Here is a 22017-nt window from a genome sequence, read left to right as displayed (position 1 = left end):
TGAGTTACTCCAGCTGTATCCGTCTGGAGTCGATTTCTACCATCTGGCACTCTCAAAAATATCGGAAACATGGTGGTACACATACTCGGTAAAGGTTTCAAAGGTAAAGAGGTAATAAGGATTGCATTGGCTTCAAAAATGTACGGTGTTGGACTGAAGACTTCCGAAATGTTATGCTCAAAATTAGGATTTTATCCGTGGATGCGCATGCACCAGCTATCGGAACCACAAATAATGAGTCTCACCAGCGAGCTCTCGAACATGACAATTGAAGGTAATGCTCGCGCGGTGGTCAAAGAGAACATCGCGTTGAAGAGAAGAATCGGATCGTACGAAGGTATGAGACATGCACTGAACCTTCCAGTCCGTGGACAACGTTCCAGAAACAACGCTAAGACTGCCCGGAGACTGAATAGGGTGGATAGACGCGGATTTCACACTGAAGTCAGCAATGAACGCAATAGAACCCCCTCGTTGTGGAATAAATTCATCTCCAAGCTGATTTGAGAATAGGCATCAAAAGCGGAATCGTCGTTCTCCACTCATAACATACCGTCATACATTCCCTGTATCCCTTTAATTCACGTCATATTGCACTGCTCTGTGCATTTCCCATTTCACTTTTCCTGTACATACGTAGATATATCTTAGTCAATCACTGCGCTGGTCACAATGCATAGTCGTCTTCAAACGCATTCCAATCCCTCAGTTCCATCAAATGCCGCATTGTGGGTCTACCATGAGGACAATTCCAAGGTTTGTCCAGCTCGCTCAAATTCCGTACAACACGCACCATCATTTTTTTGGAAAGAGCCTTGCCTACCATGATGCTGCTACGGCACGCCCGCATTGCCAGCATACTCCTCACTTTCGAGCAGCGTACTCTGTCCTTGTTCAACCCATCAGACTCTCTCACCAAATGAATCAGCTCATGTAGATCATTTATATCAAAGACCGTCTTTTTCGATACCGGGAGGCTAACCAACCGGATTCGACTGCCCTGTGGTTTGTCCTCTTCTATTTCTAATTTGAACCCGTTTTTCTCAAAGACTTCCAAGTTTTCCGTAGCTATAAGTTCATCAATGATACTCATTTCTACTACCTGAGGGGCAATAAGACGTTGTGACTTCAAAACTGTTGTCTGCTGTAGCATTTCGAAGTTAAATTTCTCATCACTAGCGTGCTGGTCGATGATGAATAAATCAAATTTCTGACCAATTCTGCGCGTTACTAGGATAAAACCCAGATTAAACTGGCCCACTATGTTCATATTCTTGAAGTCCTTTTTAGCGACTGAAAGTGTCAGGTATTTTTCTCCTTCTGCAAAATTCTCTATTTGTTCATTCCTCTGAATTGAATTTTGATGTCTTTCCGCCTTTGGCTGGTGTAGAATATGAGACTGCTCCACAAACTCATTGACTATCTTGGAGGCATGCACCGAACATACCACAGATAGGATTTCAGTGTCTGCTGTGTGGACATAACCCCTTGGTGAGCTACTGTTGTGATTAGGTGTTGAAATTTTCGGTGCATCAATTTGCTGCAGGTCTTCTGATTTCGACACCTCTAAGTTTACGGTCGCGGGAGCAGCTGATGGCGGAGAATTGCGTAGCGATACTTCGCCGATTTGTTCTTGAGGCGAGATGATTTCTAGATCATCGTCCTGCTCCTCATCCTCATTCCCAGACGAACATGTGCATGATGAACTGTGGGAATGATTGATGTGTGAATATCCAGAGTGAACGGAGTCTTTCTCTAGATTTGAACCGCTGTGATCGGAGACTATCAGATGATTGTCTCTGGTTATCACTGCTCTTTCTTCAAAATGATCATCGCCAATCTGCATCGTCAACGTTTCCTCGGCGGCATTTGGGATTCTTGTAAGCGAACCTGCATCAGCTTCCTTAGCAGGATTTGTAAATGCATCCAATGTTTTTTGGGCCCCAACTTTTGCACTTCTACTTTGATTAGCGTCATCAAAAACATTAGTATTAGTTGAAAACTCTGTCGTGTTGAGCTCTTCTTCATCACTGGAATGTGATGAGTCCACCACAAAAATGTCACGCTGTTGCGCTGACGTATCGCCGCCCTGTTCTGACAGACTTGAAGATGGCGAGCCTTTCTCGATAGCCTCAGTCTCTTCCATTCGAGACGCATAAGTTTCAGGGTCTCGAATATCATTTTGAAATTCGGAATGCAGCTCCTGGCTGACGATTCCAGGCTTTTGTCTCTTGAGTGTTGGTTCTTCTTCGCTCTTCTCGACCTTGTTTTTCGAAGAAACGGGCAGCACCAATTCCTGGTCCGCGAAGTACTCCGCTAAACCATCCCTTAAGGAGTCAATCACGGCGTTTTCGCTGTGCAATATCACAGTTCTCTTATCCGGCGTTATATTTACGTCAATGAATCCGGGAGCAACCGAAAAGTTCAAAAAAAGTGCGGGGAATTGAACATTATTGTTGGTACGGTAAACCTCGTTGCAGCATTTGAGCAGTGCTGGATACACCACGGGTCGCTGGTTGACGTATAAAAACTGACGATCTTTTGCGTTCCTGCCACAACCAAAAGAGCTTCTGGATATATAACCAGAGACTTTTACAGTATATTCCGACGGTCCATTGAGTTCACGCCCAAAAGCCTGCGAAGCCCATGATTTGGTAGTGTTCACCAAAAGGTCTAAATTAATCTCAGAAATACCCTGCATGGCGCTTGACCCGAAAACGCCGACAATTCGTCTGGGAATACCCTGGTCTTTTGTAGATGACAGCACAAGAGTGCGACGTCCATTGCTGGTAATATGCCAGATGGAAATCTTCATCTTGTCTTGAATTATCGTATACTGTTGTAGCAAAGCGATACATTTGTTAAATTGTCGTTTACAATTGTGGGTAAAATCCTTTTTACGCACTGGGAGATTATTAAACAACTGGGAAATATGCACGGTCGTGCCTTTATTGCGTGAAGTTACGGTATTTTTCGTCAATTCACCTTTGGCATTGAACTCCAAACGTGCTGCCTTGGGTGGATTAGCCGTTGTTGTTACTACCAGGTTTGAAATTGCCGCTAGTGACGAAAGAGCTTCGCCACGAAAGCCCAAGGTCGTGACCTGAGATACATCTTCGAAATTTGAAATCTTCGACGTGTGATGCTTCAATGCAAGTCCCTGGTAGCTATCTACCGGGATACCGCTGCCGTTATCACTGCATTCCAAAGACTCTAAACCATAGTTTTTGAAGACACATTCAAATTGGTCAGCTCCAGCGTCTATGCTGTTATCCAGTAGTTCCTTCACTGCTGACGTCAAATCTACTATAACTTGTCCGGAAGTGATGCGACCAACGTCGATCTCATTGATAGCAGCAATTTTAGAACCCATGAAGTTTGTTTCAACAGGGAAGAATCGGGGAATTGATACCCCTGGTCATAGATTTGGTGGATATCAAATGATGAGTTATACTTATACCTTGAACATCTCATCTCTGTAATGTGCAGGGTTATATCGATGTAGTTAGTTATACAGATACAATTAAGAGCGATGAGCTTATCACGTGATCCAGCTGACTAGAATAAAATTTGGGATCTATTGAATCATTGAAGCGAGCTACAGAGTCGATGGATTTTGTTGCCTGAAAAAGAGATTTTAATTCAACGACTTGTCGAAAAGCTAGACATTTGTGGCTTTAGTTGTGTTTTCCAAGCATTTCATGGGATATCATTATTTACGATAATAGCTTAACACAGTGCGAATCAAGAACATCAATGGTGGTATTCACGGCCCATTTACATACGTCTTTTATTGATAGCTTTGGTAATGCGTTGGAACTATTGTGACGTTGAAAACATTTCTTTTTAACTAATACCGGCACTTTTTCTAAGTGTCACGATAGTATAAACTGATTAAATAAGACCTTTTAATCCACGTGAGGAGACAGATTTCGCTTGTTCATAATACTCTATAGCGTTTTCAAAGCAAATCTCAGCAAACGTATCTGTATTTGAACTTTGGCTTGACTGGCAATACACGTTACAAAGGCTGTACTCAGTTGTTCATCTCTTTTCGCTTCTGCAGAGCTCCAGTTATGAAGGATTTCTATTGCGTTCAAGTTAAAGAATGCTAGAGGATGCATCACGTGCTCAATGATAGATGTCAATCTCAACTCCAGAACCACCACGCTAAGAGGAAAAGGCATTGTATGTGATCAGAAACGTCGAATTTGCCAGATTTAGCGGTTAAAATAAAGATACGCAGAGCATCAAGTTTGTCGCATTTAATCTAGGGTCTCCCAAACGTCTGTTTGGACGAGAAGCGACACGAATATTTGAAAGATTGAAAAATAGCAGAGTTTCGTTCGAAGCTCGCAGTTGTCAAATAAATTTGATGATATTTAACTGTAGTAATAGGGACAACGATACGGTAAACGTCTTAACATGGGAAGTATCTCTTAACGCTGGAATCAACGTGACTTTATATTGCTCGTTTTCCACGAAAGTAGTCAATGCCTACTAAGTATTGAACAAGGTGTAGGTAAAGTAACACATCTTCATTCCTCGACAATCCTTCGCGTCTGGTTCCGACTACTTCTGTTGTATTCAATCGTAGTCTTGGTTATGATGGAACAATGTCCTGGGCAGTGTCTAAATGGCTTCAGGTTTACCTGAAGTGCTACGTTAACGTGATTCTATACTATCGGAATGTGTACCCTAAAGAAGCCTTCGACTGGACATCTTTTCAGGCTTTTAATCTGCCCCGACACGTCCCGATGAATCGTCATCCCGGACTTCAAGGCTACATTGAGACTATGGTGGTCGATATTATCTCAAAGTTACAAGCGGTCCGGCATTTTAATGTTCGAATAATCCAGCAAGACGATGGTGCATGCATCGAACGCTATGCTTTAGACTTCGGTGAACTGCGACACGACCAAGTCAGTGATGTTAAAGAGACAGACGTTTTCGACGAGCTTCGATCTAGCTTGAACAGTTTGATTTCACGGCTAGAAAAACTACCGCAGATCAAACCCAATACGGTAGCTTTCGACATTGTTATAGATTCGGTGGGGTTGAACCTTGGTAGAAAAATGAACCGGGTCCAAAATTTGAAAGAGCGTTTAGCACAGGAGCAGGATTCTAACTGGGTGAAATGTGCAGAAGAACCATTTATATCAAGTAGTCAGGAACGCAGCCCGCGGATCAAGATGATTACTCTTACTGGCTGTGACGCAGGGCCCTTGGTGATCTATCAATTTATGGAAGTTCTTATCGACGCAGAGGCCAGTTTTCGAATTTACGAGACATCGAGTTCATATCGAAGCTCTGAGGCAGAGCCACTCTTTCCATGAATATTATTAGTTTCTGTCTTTTAAATAGCACGTCTGTGATTTTAATAAAAATGCATTATCATACATGAAGTCTCATTCCAATTTCATGCCTTTCTTGAGGTTTTCGTAACATAGGTAGCTGATCGACACGGCAGGGCATACTTTAGCTAAATTGGGTACAAGGCCTTTGAAAAGTCCCGGGTACCCCTCCCTTGCGACAGTTTTCGTGAAAACATCTCTGAATCCCGAATATCTATACGGGTGCGCAAACGTTCCTTGAGCTTGCAGCCTTGTCCGTAAAAGATTTATTGGGTATACCATAGTTGCACCTACCGTTCCACTAAACGCGCCCATTAACAACACAAAAACATTGCTCATTGTAACCTGGTCCTCCGGGATGCCAGTGATACGTGCTTGGCGTGCAATGTACCATTTCTTCAAAGCAGAAAATGTTCCCAAATCCAGGGCGGCGTAGGGAAAGATGCCCATAACGCCAACAGTTACACCCCTGTAGAATAGTTTATAACCACCCTCTTTGTACATTTGTTTAGCAGTCTCAATCATTATATGTGCGCCCTTTCGGTGGGCACTAAGCGGAGCACACTGAACCCTATACTTTAGCGTGTCAACTGGGTAAACAGAAAACTGTGCCATTACACCACCTAACCCACCAGCAATGTAGGTTGAGAACCTAGATAGCTCCGATGTGTCTTTCACACCTTCCAATTGTGCCATTACACGTTTGGCAAATTCAAAAGAACCAAACTTGATGGCAGACTCCGGAAACACTTTTATAACATTTAAACCATTTCCCACGTAAAATGCACGGATGCCACCTTGTCTATAAAGTGAGGTGGCAGCCTTCACCAATGGCGACTTAATTTTTGCCTTGTCAGCACTTGGATTGTGTTGCAGAACTCGATCTTTCGAATTCAGAAGCGTTGACGACAAATCCGTTCTTGCAATAAGAAATACTTTGATTCGATCAAAGGGGGCGGTACATGTCCTTGATATGACTCCAGAGATACCTCCTGCTATGAAAAATCCGAAGCCGCGAATGATGTCGTTAATCAAAGTCACGTCTCCTTCTGACGACAAATCCACGTCTTCGTTGAAGAGATAAAAATATGAAAATGCGGTATGCAATCGCGACCCGCGTTTGCGGGGCATGAACAGCAAGAAGTCGCGCCATTGGTCATATGTGATATAAGGCGTGTCTTCCGCTGTTTTTTTCTTGGGGATGAATGCCCAATTCATGAATTTTTTGAAAGTGGTAGGCTTTTCGGGCCGGGGCTCATTATCCTCGGCTAGTTTGCTGAGGTAGTTCGAAAGCTCGCTCACACGAATCTTACCGTCTCCGTCTCGGTCAAGTCTCAAAAACCCTTGTCGTATCTGGATTTCTGCGGCCAGCACGTATTTTTTGAAATCTTCGAAATCGACCAACGAGTCTTTGTTATCGTCAAGAGACCTGAAAATATGCTCTACGGCGTCGGGAGATCGCCTCAATGGGTGGTCGTTCTTTTCAAATGCTTTTTTCAATTGATCAAGATCGAATTTGCCGGTTTTTTCAGTATCAATCGTGCTGAACAGCTGTTGAAGCCGGCGATCTCGCTCCTCGTTGGATTCCTCCGGGAGCGTCATTTTTTTTCCACAACAGCCTTGCTCACCACAAATATAATACGTCTCCCGAGACGCTAGGCTATGAGACCTTTAATACAGTGACGCATTACTTGGGGAGAACCTTCCAGTTCATACAATTTTTGTAGATGAGAGATGAGCTCGAAAACCGTGTATACGCATGTACGAGACAGCCTTCTGATCGTGAAAAACGCAACTGGGACTCATTTCGAGCTAAGAGTAAGCTCAAAAGTAACGCTTGTGGTTACAAGTACGGTCCCCATATACAGTCACCTTATCAACTGTTTCTTCCCTTGATTCGGGGTGGTTACTTTCTCTGCATTGGAATAGATTCTCGAGCGGTTTATATCTGCTGATCGCCCGCTGGTATTAGTATCTTTTAACGTGTTTCACCATCAAAAACAGCTTCTATGGCCAAGTTGGTAAGGCGCCACACTAGTAATGTGGAGATCATCAGTTCAAATCTGGTTGGAAGCAAATTTTTTTTGGAAAAATTGAAGTCACAAAGAAGCCACGTCAGCGACTCGATCATCTACCCAATTATTTATCCAATTATCTTGTCGTGTCTTTATCCCCTTGGACCCTCATCAGAAATCCAATTTTGTTGGATATCTACCTATATAAGGTAGAAGCTCATCTGGTCATTTTTCCCCAGACTATAACACCTGGTTTAGAGGCCAATTCTCATCAAAAAGGTTTCAAAATCGTTTTTTGAACTCTTTTCGACACTTATATCGAGAAAACGACATTTTTGCCGTTCTCAGCATACCAAAAAGTGCCCTAGAAAGTGCCATATCGAGGAATCGTGGGACGTTCGAGCTGTCAAGTGAGCTTGCACCATTCAAAAGGTTTGGAAACTTGTTGAAAACTCAATTAGAAGATCTTTTCTTTGGAAACGCTCTTGTTTTTGACTTGAAATAAGACTTCTCGTTCTCTTTTGAATTTCATTTCCCACCCACCTCATCCTTCCCTGCTATCTGTTTAGCATTTCTGAAGTGATATCTACCCCACACTTTGCTGGTTTTCCTCCTCTAAATTGGTTCCGGTTCTTTTGTTAAGAATCCCTCCGTATCCAGCAGTTGTTTTCCCTTATGTTTCGCTCGGTATTGCCTCGTCCCAGCTCAAAGGGCGCTGGAAAGGTCATTGCAAAGAGTTTGGACAACAAGACCATTAAATCGGTCCAAAAATTGAGTGGGACCAGAATGATACATCAAAAAGACGACGGCAAGTCCAACGATGCCTCTTTGCAGCCAGATGCTGCTGCCACTACCCTCACTGATCAGTACGAACACAGAAGGCTTTCAGGAAGTCCAAAAACCGTCGGTGGCTACAAGGCAACTTGGCTCAATGCCCTAGCAGAACGTGAAAAGCAGCTTGCTCAGGGGAAAATCATCGACTCGTACGTTTACAACTCTGTCAAGTCTACAGAAGTGGGTGAGAAGGCTCGCAAGGACTCGTTCGCATATTTAACACTTCCTTTCCGTGACGATGCGGGCGTGGCAGACTTCTACGTCAACGCAGCGGGAAGATTGAGAATGGGTCAAATCTTCCAAGATTTGGACGCGCTTGCCGGGAGAATCGCTTACAGACACACTTCGCCCGCAGAGCCTGTTATTGTTACTGCTTCCGTTGACCGGATTTATTTGCTGAAAAGCATCGACACTATGGCCGAGTACAATATTATTTTGTCTGGTGCTGTAGTTTGGACTGGTAGATCTTCTATGGAAATCGCTATCAAAGCTACCGCCATTCAAGGCGATTTACCCAAAGTCATCAAAGAAGAAACTCTGTTAGAAGAAGACACCTTTTTGACCGCTTCTTTCACGTTTGTGGCCAGAAATCCAGAAACGCACAAATCTCTGTCTGTAAACAAGCTCCTGCCTTTGAGTCAAAAGGAGTGGATGGATTTCAGACGTGCTGAGTCGCATAATGCAGCCAAAAAGCTTCGTGCTGCGAGTGAAAGCTTGGACACTAACCCTCCTACTGGTCAAGAGTCCAGAATTATTCACAACATGTGGGCTGCATCGAAGCAGCTAGCCAAACTCTCGCAAAAACCTCTTAACGTTATGTTCATGAAAGAGACCAACGCTAAATCCACCATGTTCATGCAACCTCAATACAGAAATAGACACTCGTACATGATTTTCGGTGGATATCTGATGAGACAAACTTTCGAGTTGGCTTATTGCGCTGCTGCATCCTTCTCTCATTCTTTCCCAAGATTCATATCTTTAGACTCGACCCATTTCAAGGCTCCTGTCCCCGTGGGTTCTATCTTGCACATGGACGCCACCGTTGTTCACACTGAGCACTTGTATGAGAAAGACGCCAGGCCTAAGGTCGCAAATGTGACCGATAAGTCAGTTGACAGTAGCACCATTTTCCACTTTGACCCATCTCCTATCAACCAGCTATCGCATAGCCCTGACGCCATGTTGAACAAGCCGGGGACTTTGATTCAGGTCAAGGTTGATACAATGGTACAAGAATTAGCGTCAGAGAAGAAGACTTCATCCGGTTCATTTATTTTCTCCTTCTTCGCCCCAAGAGATTCAGATGGAAGCACTAGTCAACCTGGCTATGCTACTGTGGTTCCCGAAAGCTACTCTGAAATGATAGAATACATCAGTGCAAGAAGACGCGCTGTCGATACAGCAAATTACGCAAGCAATTTGAAGAGAAACAACAAATTGTAGTGCGTCTCTCCCTTCAAATTTTTATTTCTACATATCATGAATATTCCTCACAGATTCGCCTCTTCTTTGGTTTGTGCATCGCCCAAGATATTGACAGCGATTTACTCACAATTTGATCTTCCTTTCAATTTTTCCTTTATACTACTATTACAGTGATCTATAGCAGATCATATTAAATGTTCGACTCCATCGACATATCCATTTCTGGAACATGTCCTTGGATGTCGTTAGCGTCCCAGACGTTCACACCGCTCTTGTTGGGTAGGTTGACCAGTCTCTTGACACTTCTTTTTCTCTGCGGAGGCTCGGCTCCTGGTTCATCGCGCTCAACCCACCTGTAGTTATCACCTTGTTTGATGGGTATTATATCATCTGAGCTGCTACTCGTCATTTGGGAAGCTGAAGAGTTATGGTCATCAGGAGATTCTACCAAATTGGGCAGCATACGGTCTCCCGACAGGTGGGGTTTTAACGCATTGGTCGATTTTTGTGGACTGGTTGAATGCATGACAGTTTTCTTGTCCGCCGTCGTTCCTACCGTTCCGAAAAATACAGAGTCTCGTAGACCCAAAGATGACTTCCTTGGGTCTTTCGGCAGCGTTTGATCACTTGCAATATGTGTATTAAGCAGTTCCGATGTGCTCACTGTGTTCAAAGAATTGTAGCTTTCTCTGATATTATGTTGCGGTTCCACTGTCCTCGTAGAAAATCTCCAAGACTTACGGTTCGTAGGCTCGCTGTTGAGGTAAACAGAAGACGAATGTTTGTTGGAGTCGAAGTGCTGGTCGTCCTCCTCGGCACCTAGGAGTGCATCTGTGCTTCCCACCTGCATGGCATCGTGGTACAGATCAGCTGCAGATGAATTAGTTGTGCTAGATGCACCTTTTTCATCCAGAGTGGAAGCGTCGGACCCAGAGCTCGCCTGTTCATCCAAATTGATAGCATTTAAAGCGGCTAGTCTTTTTGCCGAGGAAGTGTCATCGATTGAATCTCCATCATCGAATGGCGATGGTCCGCCGTAAAATGCAGGGCCATTCGCTGGATTTCCTAGTTTTGGATTGCTGATCTGTGGAGATTTTTCTGCGTCGGCTGCCGAAGCAGATCTGTTGTTTCTCCGTCTCCAGAAAAGAAGGAACAAAATAAGTAATACGAGAATGACAGCCAGAGGAATTGCCACACCACAAGCAATTGCCACAGTGCGGTTATTCTTCGAGTTCGATTTGGAGGATAGACCAGGCGAATTTGAAGGCGTCGCAGTGTTGGAGGAGGTGGGAGTCGATTGTGCTGCATTGGATGTGGCAGATGGAGTTGCAGTCGCTGAAGATTGCGAAGACGAGCTGCGAGACGAGGACGATGAACTGTGTTTAGCCTGGACTGCTCCTAGCTTGAATGATAACTTCTGTGATTGTTCATCCTGCTTGGCGACCACCTCGACGGTCAACCCGCTGAAATCATTTGGCACTTCACCTGAAAGCGTCATATTACTATCGTGATAGGAGAGCCAAGATGTTGACTGCGAAGTGTTCGCAAAGTTCAAAGATACGTCTGTGTTGTTGTAGTCCGTAAATTGTGAAGGCAGAAGCTGGGTTTGGAACCATTCGCCCTGTGTTGCATTGGCATTCGGTAGCGATGATACTGCAAATAACTGGTGAGTAGACTCCACTAGAAAGTTCAAGTAAATGGAATCGCCATAGGTGTCATATATGGCAACAGTCAAATTTTGGCTATTCTTTTCTTTCGGTAAAGTACCTGATAAGGTTTCATTTGAGACAGACGCCCAGTCATTACTGCCCAGCAGCGTAGTTGAGCTAATGTTTGCTGAAGAAACGGGCTTGTTATCGAGGTAAACATAGCTCATAGGTAAAGGATAGTCAAAAGATCCGGAGGACGATACGTTAACAGCTAAAGTGTTCTGGATAGAGGTTGTGAACTGGTGACCACCCACCACAATATCAAACTGAACCTCTGCCGAAGCGAAGTCGCTGACATCTGACGCCAGTAGAGAGAAGGAGTATGAGAATTCAGGAGCTATCTCAGAATTGACTACAGGGGCAGTCCCGCTGAACTTCAAATTCGCATCGTCGAAAAACATCCAGGGAGGCAGTGGTGCGTGGTACATGGCTGATCGACCGTAAAACTTTGTAGCCGCATCTGAGTTCTCGAACGTATCTCTATCGAAAGTGATATTGAAAATCTGACCAGGTGCAAGTTTTAGCGCATTCCTCCCATTAGTGTACCCGCTATTTTTCAGCAAACTGAGCAGATTGAAACTTGACGAGACTGTTGGCTGGTTTTCGCTGGTTAGCGCTAGCTGGTACGTTTTGTTGAGGGCAGATTGGTCGGTAGGATCAGTTCCTTGTAATACGTAAGAGACTTGCGTATTTTGGGAGCTATTACCCACATCGGATTCCGAAGGCGTTCCTGAAAGGATTCGCGATTGTGAGTCGAACTGGAGCCACGTTGGTAGTTCGAAAGCTTCATATTGAATCTGGACACTATCGTCGACGGTGGACTTGAAAGTGTCGTTGGACAGTTGAAACGAGAATTGATTGCCTGCAGAAGCAACAGGAGGATATTGGCTTGAGGCACCAAAAGCTTCGTACGGCTTGCAAAGCACGGGCGTTCCACCCAGCACTGCAAGAAGAAGCCCAGCTAAGCGCATCAAAAGTCTTGGAAAACTTGGGGCAAGTGGTACTACTGTGATTTGGATAATGGGTGTGAGGCCATTGTAAAAATCAGTCGGTCGTCAAATTACCCCTGGCCGTTAGCCTGATGCTTTTAAAGCAAGTCTGGGCGGTATGCGAAAGGTGCACATTCTGAACGCGTTCGGAATGCCAATTTTTTTTTCCTTTCACGGTCATTTTCGCGTTTGACCGCGAATTTTTGGCGGTCCATATTTGCAGGAAAGAGTTACCACCCCCGATCAAGAGAGAACTTTTTCTAACTTTATTGGGTAGAGTGACGATCCAGGATTAGCAGACCTCGAGGGTTTCAGCTGTCACCACGTCTGGAGTTTGTCTAACGGTCTTCCCTTTTTTTCTACCTCATGACATTCAAATGTTGTCAACGCTATAAAGGCAAAAGTACAGGAGAATCGCTATTTTTGAGTGCAGCTACTGGTAAGAGCAGAAGTTTGAGTCGTAAATACAGCTACTACGTAATAGTTATGAAGCTTAAGTCAGGTCCTTGACGCCATTCGAGTTCTATCGAGAGTCGTTTGAAAGTTTCGTTGACGAATTCTTTATCTCGGTTGTCATTTATATTAATTTACTGACATCTAAATTCGACATCGAAAATCAGACACACGTTAAAGAAGAAGAAAACAGGGTGGTAAGGGGCTTGACACTTGGTGAGAGTCGTTAGTTATCGGCTGCGTAGACGTTAAATACCTGTTTAAAACAACAGAGCGGGGAATTAGAGGTATAGGAAATATGGTCATGTGACCTAAAGCAATAGAATTTTAAATCCTTCAGCTTCGACCAGTGAGAATGATTTTCGAAATACTACTTTAAAACAAGCTTTTCTATATGCTACGCCCTTGATTGTTATTAACAGTTCCCCTCTCTAGTCGTCTTTGAATTTAAAATTCTGTTTGCCGGCGACACACCCGTAAATGGTGATATATCGTCCGGATATTATTCATTTAATTGCCCCTAACGCTAAACTAACTTAAACCTTCAGAAAATACCAAACTACAAACGTTCAAGAATAGCCTCCAGGGACGCTGTATCCATTCACTTACAACTTCTCCTGTCATGCCCAAACTGGAACAATTCGAAATCAAAAAGTACTGGCAAATTTTTTCTGGTTTGAAGCCTGTTGACAACAAATTAACCCATGATCATGTTCAACCTATATTGTTCAATTCGAAGCTTGATTCATCCATTTTGAACAAAATATGGTTCTTGGCAGACATTGACGATGATGATAATCTCGATTTCGAAGAATTCGTGATTTGCATGCGGCTCATCTTCGATATGGTCAACAAAAATATCGATCGCGTTCCCGACGATCTTCCGGACTGGCTAGTTCCAGGCAGTAAGATAAAGCTGTTGAAACAGCGTAAAACCCGGGACGAACCCCAGGAAAATACGCAAAGCTCGAATGCTGTAGAGACGCACGAAACCGCACCAGTGGTTCAAACGCAGAGACCACCTTCACCTCCGCCAAAGTTGGATTGGTACATTGCCCCATCTAACAAAGCGCTGTATACTTCGATTTACGACTCCTGCGAGAAGCTCACAGATGGTACAATATCGTATGCCCCTCTACTCAGTGCGGTAAGGACGAACTTCCCCAAAATCAGCTCTGCTGATTTTGATCATCTGTGGGTTTTGGTGAATCCTCAAAATATAGGGTCCATCAACAAGGATCCCGCTGTTTTCCTGATACATGCCCTGAAGCAGAGAAACGATTCGGGCTGTGAGCTGCCCGCAGATTTGCCGCACGCTTTCAAAGAGATTTGCAACCAGCAGAGAGTCTCTTACGACTTAAAGTCTCATCAGGCCGATATTACACGCCATTCTCGTCATACGAACACAAGCAACTCCGTCACTCCGCAAGACTCGGGTTCTGGTCGTTCTGCTTCTAGAACGCAAGTAGACATTTCCAATAAAAGTGGCTTTGATGCTAACGAAGCTAAAGCTATTGAGGGTTCGAATCCCGAGATTGCTAGGGCTCAATTAGAAGAACTATACGCGTATTTGCAAAGGCAAGCATCAGGTTTCCGGAATTCCAATTCATCGGTCGATGTAAGAGGTATTAATGAGGACATAGGGACGATAGAGCAACAAGTGGGCATCTTGGAACAATTCTTGGCAGGTAAAAAGCAGGAACTACAAGAACTTCAATCGGAGAATCAGTCACTGCGCGCTTGATTGCCGGTTTTATATAGGATTTACTGCCACATAGCGCTAAGAGGATAAAAATTTCCATTTTTACTTACATGACACAGAATACTCCAAGCTATCTTACATATGCTGTCTGTTCGCAGTTCTTGGCTTAGCACGGATGATATTGTCCACCCTCAATAGTACTTCAGCTGCCTCTGATGCAGAATTTACAACGGCTCTTTTCAGCTTGTAACTCTCGACAATACCCAGCTCTCTCATATCAGCGATACTTCCGTCGTTCAAATTGAGACCCGAGGTGGTAATACCGCCATATATTGAAGATCTCAACTTAGACACGAGCTCACTACTGTCATAACCAGCATTATCCGCCAAAATTGTTGGCAGCTGTCTCAAGGCACGACCAAACGCTTCCACAGCAAACGATTTCTTACCATCAACATTTTGTGCAGCTGTGTCGACTGCCTTGGACATTATCATTTCGGCACATCCACCGCCTAGAACAGTTCTAGTTTCCTTAGTCGTTTGTGATAGTACAGACAAAGCGTCATGTAGAGATCTCTCGGCTTCATCTAGCACTTGATCAGTTGCACCTCTTAACACAATGGTGCAAGCTTCCCCAGCCTTGCATCCACTGAATTTGGTAAAAGTTTCTTCTCCAATCATTACCTCTTCTATCAAGTCACACTCACCAAGTTTGCACTTCTCAGGGTTGTCGAAAGTCGAGACCACTTCACCTCCGGTGACAAGAGCTAGCCTTTCAACACCTTCAAAGTCTGCATGCTCGATGGAATTGATGCCCAAGTCACTGAATAGCTGTTCAGGGTAGTCGTAGATGAGCTGTCTATTGATGAACGTGTTGATACCAAACTTTGAGATCTTATCAATTTTATTCTTCATTTTGGCCTTCTCCGCCTTTTCCAATTGAGCTAGCTTTGAGGTAGAGTCAACCTTGAATTTCGCACCAAAAACCTTGACCTTATCTGTGTCCAAGGAGGTGTTAGCGATTAGAATCTTGGCGTTTTCCACGCGCTTGGGTTGGTTATTACCAAATCTTTTGGGCAGTATAAAACCTTCGTCCAAAAAGGAATCAGATAACCTACCACCAATAATTTTCAACACCTGTATATGCTCCAAATCGACCGAGCCTCCAAGTCTCATGATGGAGTCGGCAGCGAGTTTCGAAAAATGGTCCTTATCCTGAGACAAGATTTTGGATGATAGAGTAGTCTTCGCTATGGAAACCAGATCCTGGAAAAAGCTTTCTTTGTTGCCAGAATGATCCACTGCAGTCTTCTCTAGGGCATCTAAAGCAGCTTTTGAGGCTATTCTGAAACCCTCAATGATTGTCTGCGGATGTATCTTTCCTTGGTCGATGAGTTTTTCAGCTTCTCTCAATAATTCAGCACTCAAAACTGTAACACTGGTGGTACCGTCCCCAACCTCGTCATCCTGGACTTTACTAATGTTCACCAGCACTTTTGCAGCTGGATTGTCGAGTGGAATAGCTTTTAGAATGGTAGCCCCATCGTTGGTTACCATTGAAGATCCACTACTGGCACTCTGCAGTAGTTTGTCCATTCCCTTTGGCCCCAAAGTCGTCTTTACAAGGTCTCCCACAGCAATTGCTCCGACAAAAGCAGACATACGAGCATTTTCAGCTCTTTCCTCTGTAACCTGGTCACCAAAAATCTGAACACTCTGCATAAAGTCACCGTCGTTGTTAGTATAATGCTTCGTTGAAAAACCACCTAAAACCTGTCTTTTGTCCCTCTGAGAAGTGAATGGGGTAACTGCAGCACCGCAGATCCAAACATACCATAGTTTAAAACCTTGAAGTGGTGTTTAAATGGAGTATTTCCAGCGCAGTTTGGTCTAAACTTCTTCAATTCATGAACTTGATCAGAAAGCATCTTTCAAGTAAGTTTAGTTTGTCCAGTTTTCGCCACTTCCGTAATAAGTGATCTTAAATTTAACGCACGTGATCTTTAGTTTCGAGAGTCCCGTGACTGAGACTTTATAGTCAGAGGATACATAGAATTGTTCTTCTAAAGTTCATCAGTAGTCGTTTCTCATTGACGGATACTTGGAAATTCGATGTGTAGTCCTATATAACAATTTCATATCTCGCCAAAAAAATTAAAAATATCTGCTTCCAACCAGATTTGAACTGATGATCTCCACATTACTAGTGTGGCGCCTTACCAACTTGGCCATAGAAGCTTTTTTGTTGACTAATTACATTTTTAGAATGTAATATACTAGGCCTTTAACCATGTGTACTGAGCCTGGACTGCGTACTGGGTAGGTTTACTCAACGCATGCACAACTCAAGTGATTAATGTCTGTTTTAGAAAAGTCCAGTGATGTGCTCTTATTTTATCAACTCGGTGCCGTCCATTAACAGCATTTTCTATACATTAAGCTTTTTCTGTTACGTATTTTCTAGTGCACTGGAACAATTGACCTCCTTCAAGTGTATATCGCAACGTCGCAACATCTGCACGAGCCACAACACTTTCCCTCTGCGACCTGCATCTTTTGGTATGTCCATTGCTCTCTGAATTTAATTCTGTTCTTCATTGAAACGCCTGCTCAGCAAACGCCACGGCAGCTGTAAATGACACATGGTCTTCAACTTTGCACAGTCCAACTTTGGACATTTCACCCAGTATTTCACTGAACTGCCTCATGAAACGCAGAGACACCTCGAGCTCCTCTTGCAAATTAGGAATAGATTTCCCAGTATTGAACAATGACATCACCAAGGACAAAGCGTCCGGCTTGGAATTGCCATTGTGCAGGTATTTTTGCAAGTAAAACTCCCATATCATGGCCATGACGGTGTTGGGTGTCGATAACTTGAAAGGCATGGCCCCCACAATTTTTTTTTGCCAGCCAACATTGTCTAGCGACAATCTGTCGAACTCACCAGCGGCTAGGGAAGACACTGCAGTAGTTTCGAACAGATCGTTCAGATTTTCCCTGACAAAGTCCAAGTGGTCTCTGAAAACAAGCGTTTTTCGATCAACTGGACCGTGATAATTTGAGGGCTTCTGATCCATTCTGTAGGCACTCATTACTCGTGTGATAGCCAAAATGTAAGAAGATTCTTTGGGGTAAGATCTGAGTGTTGCTTTCGAAAGAGCAGATGGCGTTGCAGGAACTGTCTCTTGAAAAAGGGACAGAACTTTTGTTTTGAAAAACACAAGCAATATGAACAGTGGCTCGGCGAACTGCGCATCTACCTTTTGTGTGCCAAGTGACAGTAAAATTTCCCCCCATTTAGTAGCCTTTAAGCTTTTGCTTGTCGTATCGAATTCGAAAAACTCTAAAAGTGTCAAAGTGCGCAGAAAACTTGTTGCTAATAGGTCGAATGATGTGGATAACTTTTCGGCTGTAGGAACAGAATTTGGGAAAATGACCTGTTTCGACACAAAGGAATGAGAAATGTCTTGAGCGCCACTTAATACGGACAGAAACTTTGAGATCGAAAACTTCGTGTCCGAGTCCCCGGTCTTCACAACCAACAAATTGACTCTCTCAAAAATCGATGGCGTTGCTCTGTTTGTTAAGGTGACTGGATCATCTGGTGCAAACCACTTTACTTGTTTTATAGGTTTGATTTGGTAATAGCGATTGATTGGCTGGGTTAGTTGATTTATTTCTTTATTTTTGAACCGCGCCACAGAATCTTTGACCAGCTTTCTATAGGAGTCTGAAGAGCCACCATCCAGAGGCGGTTCCTCGGCATATACTCCTGTTGTGAGGGCATCCAGAAGCTTTCCACTTACCAATCCCAAGGATCTGTAAAAGTAGTATTCGTGGGGTAGTCTTTGGGCAACCACATCGTGAACGTCAGACGGAATAACATCCGAAGAGCCTGCGGAAGAAGGAGGTGATTGACTCGAGTCGGAACCACTTGAAGTGGCATCTTTTGGTCTTTCAGCAGGGAAAAATTCAACTTTACCATCCTCTTTTAAAACTGGCATGTACCTCAATGCAGAAACACCTTTCTGGTATCGTGAGATGGACTGAGAACTTTCAGCCTTAACTGGATTGACAAACTGGTATGCATAGAAATCGGTGCCGCTAGTGGTAACCATATCCAATGCCACTTCGAACAGTTGCTGGCTGGGGTAAACTCCTAACGGTGACAAAGTGTATGGCTGAAGGTCATTCCCGACAGCCATGCTGATATCTATAAATTCATCCATAGAGCAGCGAAGATCGTTCAAAACTCGCTTGTTATCAACAAATCGGTATTCTTTGTTAGGAAATTCCATGCCCAAGATGAATTTTTCAACCGATCCTAACAGTAAGAGTTCGGTAGGCCCATATATAGCGTCAATGTACCCCTGCTGCAACAGATATGCCAGTTGGACCCAGGATGAGTACGGTGCCACCTGGTACCAGATTCCGCGCGAAATGAGGTACGCTATCAAGTCACTTTGGAACCGTTTGGTGTCTAGAGGAACACTGTAGCGAAATGCCTCCGTTGGAGGAATTGGCTGGTCCACGTAGGTTGATTGGTTATTGGACAGAAGGTTTGTCCATTGAGTCCAAGCCTTGTGTCTTTGAGCCAGAACAGTTTCTTTCGCAGTTCTGCCCGAAGAACTTGAAACAGAGCTCATGGGTCCCGAAATATTCGCATTGCTAGCTGCCGCTGCCGCTTCTGCGGCAGCTGCAGTGTAGTGACCACTAGCCTCAGCTTGAGTGGCCACTGGCGATCCACTGAAGATGAAAACAGGGGTAATATCGTATTCCTGGAACACCTGGAGGTCAGACTCCAAATACAGCTTCAAACTTGTTGGGAACCCACCAATTGCGTCCAAATATTGCTCTCTTTTCGACGTCAACAACCGAGACACGTAGTGGTCAACATCAATCCCTAAAGTCGCATTTTTCAGCGATTCAATTGGATATGAACCCACCAAACCCCTTTCGAACAGAAAGGACTCCAGAGACTTGATTGGCATGCTTCAAAAAATGGCGCTAACACAAACCCGTCGAGTCCCAATCGCTGAGAGAGACGTTTAGGTTTTTAGGTTTCATTCTCTCATCTGGTTCGTTATTTTTCAAATTATCATCATATAGAGAAACCTAGCGGAACTGGCCTGGTCGCGTGACTTAGCTTTCCTCAGCGAAAGATCAGGAATTCAAGACTCTGGGTGACTGGATAGCAGGGTGGTTAGGCAGCTGGACGATTGGGTCAGATTTCTGAGACTGGGGAACGAGAAAGTTCCTGTGGTTGACCTTAGAATTTGAAGAGATAGAAAAACTCACTTGAAATCTGTGAATTTTCTGGAAGACCTGAAGATCCAGTCCTGTATTTCGATCTATATCGCTTTTGCAAGTGGAGTGGGTCCTTTGTATCGAGCATCTTCAGTTAGGGTGTATTCTCGTCTCCTGGCAGTATTAGTCGAGGTGCGGCCACACAAGTCTAACGTAACGGAATGGAGTTCGCGAATGCCGTCGGGGAGGATATAATTGTTCGGTATCGCTATTCAACAAATTCTAGCAGAACTCTGAGGTCTATTATCCACTGAGACTTGAATGAGAACGGTCTACTCTACCATATTAGTAGATTCATTTTCTTATTTTACTGTCGTCTCCCCACGTGACGCGACTGTTTTGCATATCACAGCGTTTTGACGCACACAGGGGCTTTCAAGTCTCGAGTGATCGATTCGAGATATCAATCGTATCCGTCCCACAAAAAAAAAACTGTTTATTTCAAACATTGGTTCCTCGCCAGGCTTCCATTTGCATTGCCAAAACTTATTGGAAAAATTAAAATAACCGTCGTTCTGTCCAAAAGTCCTTTCAGATCGCTCAAAACCAAATGACAGACTATGTTATTCCATCACCTTTTCCTGGAATCAATCAATCCAGATGTGTACGTTATCATATCGCTATTCCTCGAAGAACTTACTGGCTGATGACACATACGTTGAAAATGACAAATTCCTAGTAATAGTCAAAGCTATTTGACCAAAACGTAGGTAATTATTAGCGTGTAAACTTCACCTGTCCTTTTGGTATGTTGTAGCTCTGTTTTCACAGTTGTGACCATTGGACTAGCCCAGCCTTGTAACGATGAGAGTATTTCAATTGACTGCTTTAGTAGCAGCATTTTTCTTCCCGCTTTGTTTGGCTCTTTCAAACGAAGGTTTGGCCAAAGAAGCTGCTAAAGGAAAAGGTGTCCTTAAATTGACCAATAACAACTTTGAAAGGATCTTGAAAGGCCCTCGGGATGCCTATTTAGTGATTTTCTTGACGTCCACAAATCCTGCAATTGGGTGTACTTTGTGTACTGAACTGGAGCCCGAATTCAATTTGCTAACTGAATCATGGCTCAAAGATCATAGCGATGGCATTTCTGGAGACGGAGAGAAAGCACTTTTTTTCGCAAAAGCAGATTTCGATCCTAAGAAAAATGACAAAGTGTTTATGCATTTCAACGTCAATAACGTCCCACGGCTACTGTTCATATCACCACAACAAGAGTTCGGCAGCTTCAGTCAAATCAACTTGCCGGCCGAAACCGGTGCCGCAAGAGTTGTCGCTGTGGTAAGCGCATTGAGCGATGCAACCGGTATTTCAGATTTCCAAATCCATCAACCCATCAACTGGGGGTCAATTGCCATCACTGCAATTGCAACGGCTGCAATCACGATTTTTGTAAAGAAAAACAAAGAAGTCGCGGCACGCTTGGCTAGTTCTAAACCACTTTGGGGACTTGCAACAGTGTTCATTATAATTCTTTGGAATTCTGGCTACATGTTTAATACCATTAGAGGCAGCCAGTTTGCGGGCATGAGTCAGAATGGCGAGGCCGTTGTTTATTTCCTTGAGGGTCAACAACAGAACCAATTTGGGATCGAAACCCAGATCGTCAGTGTCATTTACGGAATTCTTGCTGCATCGACTGTGGGGCTCATCACCTTTGTTCCCTACGCTGCTAACTTCTATGCTAAAGACAGAACAGGCAAAGCTTCGCCTTCTAAGGCTTCATTCATCGAACTGGTTCTCACATTGTGTTGTCTTATCACATTATATGCCATTTATAGTGCCCTGTTGGCTGTTTTTGGTTTGAAGAGCTCAGGGTACCCATTCAGACTTTTCCGTCTACCAGGCAAGATCTGGTGAGCATTCGCTGGCTATTCAAGTAAATAGAACAAGTTTATAAACTAAGCACCGGATAGCGATTTGTAAGTTTTTACCAGTGCATCTGCCCGTATTTTCAAATTCTTTAATCGAACAATTTCGTCCATCAGTCCATCTTCCTCACTGTAGAAAACTTGTTCCTCCTTCAAAGAGTTTCTCAATTGTCTTAGCTTGACTAAAAGTAGGGCTTGAGACTCTCTCAGATCGTTTACAGATTTATAAATGCCATCCAGATCATTGGAAAGTACAGAATAGACACACAGCTCTACAGGATGTAAACCGGTGGCCGCAGATGCCTCTCGAGTCTCCATGATACGTCGTTGTTTGTGTATTGTTGTTTATATTCCC

At 43.9% G+C, this 22017-nt stretch overlaps 11 protein-coding genes and 2 non-coding genes across 13 annotated transcripts; 6 read left to right on the top strand and 7 right to left on the bottom strand.

Moving 5' to 3' along the window:
• Positions 1 to 69: 69 nt before the first annotated feature.
• On the top strand, positions 70 to 507 carry SWS2 (LALA0S04e08174g1_1; the record flags this gene model as incomplete). Its single annotated transcript, XM_022772929.1, has 1 exon — positions 70 to 507. The coding sequence occupies one exon, from the start codon at positions 70 to 72 to the stop codon at positions 505 to 507; it is 438 nt and encodes a 145-aa protein (XP_022628345.1).
• Positions 508 to 667: 160 nt separating this feature from the next.
• Positions 668 to 3373, bottom strand: PMS1 (LALA0S04e08152g1_1; the record flags this gene model as incomplete). Its single annotated transcript, XM_022772928.1, has 1 exon — positions 668 to 3373. The coding sequence occupies one exon, from the start codon at positions 3371 to 3373 to the stop codon at positions 668 to 670; it is 2706 nt and encodes a 901-aa protein (XP_022628344.1).
• A 1243-nt stretch (positions 3374 to 4616) lies between these two features.
• Positions 4617 to 5336, top strand: REV7 (LALA0S04e08130g1_1; the record flags this gene model as incomplete). Its single annotated transcript, XM_022772927.1, has 1 exon — positions 4617 to 5336. One exon carries the CDS (start codon positions 4617 to 4619, stop codon positions 5334 to 5336), a length of 720 nt encoding a protein of 239 aa, XP_022628343.1.
• A 72-nt stretch (positions 5337 to 5408) lies between these two features.
• SAL1 (LALA0S04e08108g1_1) lies at positions 5409 to 6956 on the bottom strand (the record flags this gene model as incomplete). Its single annotated transcript, XM_022772926.1, has 1 exon — positions 5409 to 6956. The coding sequence occupies one exon, from the start codon at positions 6954 to 6956 to the stop codon at positions 5409 to 5411; it is 1548 nt and encodes a 515-aa protein (XP_022628342.1).
• Positions 6957 to 7357: 401 nt separating this feature from the next.
• Positions 7358 to 7430, top strand: LALA0_S04e08086r. Its single transcript has one exon. It is a non-coding gene; the product is annotated as a tRNA-Thr (tRNA).
• Positions 7431 to 8044: 614 nt separating this feature from the next.
• LALA0_S04e08064g (LALA0S04e08064g1_1) lies at positions 8045 to 9649 on the top strand (the record flags this gene model as incomplete). Its single annotated transcript, XM_022772925.1, has 1 exon — positions 8045 to 9649. One exon carries the CDS (start codon positions 8045 to 8047, stop codon positions 9647 to 9649), a length of 1605 nt encoding a protein of 534 aa, XP_022628341.1.
• Positions 9650 to 9821: 172 nt separating this feature from the next.
• AXL2 (LALA0S04e08042g1_1) lies at positions 9822 to 12311 on the bottom strand (the record flags this gene model as incomplete). Its single annotated transcript, XM_022772924.1, has 1 exon — positions 9822 to 12311. One exon carries the CDS (start codon positions 12309 to 12311, stop codon positions 9822 to 9824), a length of 2490 nt encoding a protein of 829 aa, XP_022628340.1.
• A 1093-nt stretch (positions 12312 to 13404) lies between these two features.
• Positions 13405 to 14526, top strand: END3 (LALA0S04e08020g1_1; the record flags this gene model as incomplete). Its single annotated transcript, XM_022772923.1, has 1 exon — positions 13405 to 14526. One exon carries the CDS (start codon positions 13405 to 13407, stop codon positions 14524 to 14526), a length of 1122 nt encoding a protein of 373 aa, XP_022628339.1.
• A 93-nt stretch (positions 14527 to 14619) lies between these two features.
• CCT2 (LALA0S04e07998g1_1) lies at positions 14620 to 16321 on the bottom strand (the record flags this gene model as incomplete). Its single annotated transcript, XM_022772922.1, has 2 exons — positions 14620 to 16200; positions 16319 to 16321. The coding sequence occupies 2 exons, from the start codon at positions 16319 to 16321 to the stop codon at positions 14620 to 14622; spliced, it is 1584 nt and encodes a 527-aa protein (XP_022628338.1).
• Positions 16322 to 16649: 328 nt separating this feature from the next.
• On the bottom strand, positions 16650 to 16722 carry LALA0_S04e07976r. Its single transcript has one exon. It is a non-coding gene; the product is annotated as a tRNA-Thr (tRNA).
• A 356-nt stretch (positions 16723 to 17078) lies between these two features.
• Positions 17079 to 19478, bottom strand: MKT1 (LALA0S04e07954g1_1; the record flags this gene model as incomplete). The annotated part of the gene is made up of 1 exon (XM_022772920.1): positions 17079 to 19478. The coding sequence occupies one exon, from the start codon at positions 19476 to 19478 to the stop codon at positions 17079 to 17081; it is 2400 nt and encodes a 799-aa protein (XP_022628337.1).
• A 1120-nt stretch (positions 19479 to 20598) lies between these two features.
• On the top strand, positions 20599 to 21651 carry OST3 (LALA0S04e07932g1_1; the record flags this gene model as incomplete). Its single annotated transcript, XM_022772919.1, has 1 exon — positions 20599 to 21651. The coding sequence occupies one exon, from the start codon at positions 20599 to 20601 to the stop codon at positions 21649 to 21651; it is 1053 nt and encodes a 350-aa protein (XP_022628336.1).
• Positions 21652 to 21692: 41 nt separating this feature from the next.
• Positions 21693 to 21980, bottom strand: SNN1 (LALA0S04e07910g1_1; the record flags this gene model as incomplete). Its single annotated transcript, XM_022772918.1, has 1 exon — positions 21693 to 21980. The coding sequence occupies one exon, from the start codon at positions 21978 to 21980 to the stop codon at positions 21693 to 21695; it is 288 nt and encodes a 95-aa protein (XP_022628335.1).
• Between the last annotated feature and the right edge of the window lie 37 nt (positions 21981 to 22017).

This window comes from Lachancea lanzarotensis, scaffold LALA0S04 (genome assembly GCF_000938715.1).
Source record: "Lachancea lanzarotensis genome assembly LALA0, scaffold LALA0S04, whole genome shotgun sequence".
Taxonomy (NCBI): Eukaryota; Fungi; Ascomycota; class Saccharomycetes; order Saccharomycetales; family Saccharomycetaceae; genus Lachancea; species Lachancea lanzarotensis.
The sequence above is the reverse complement of the archived record's forward strand: the minus strand, read 5'-3'. Positions and strand labels throughout refer to the sequence as shown.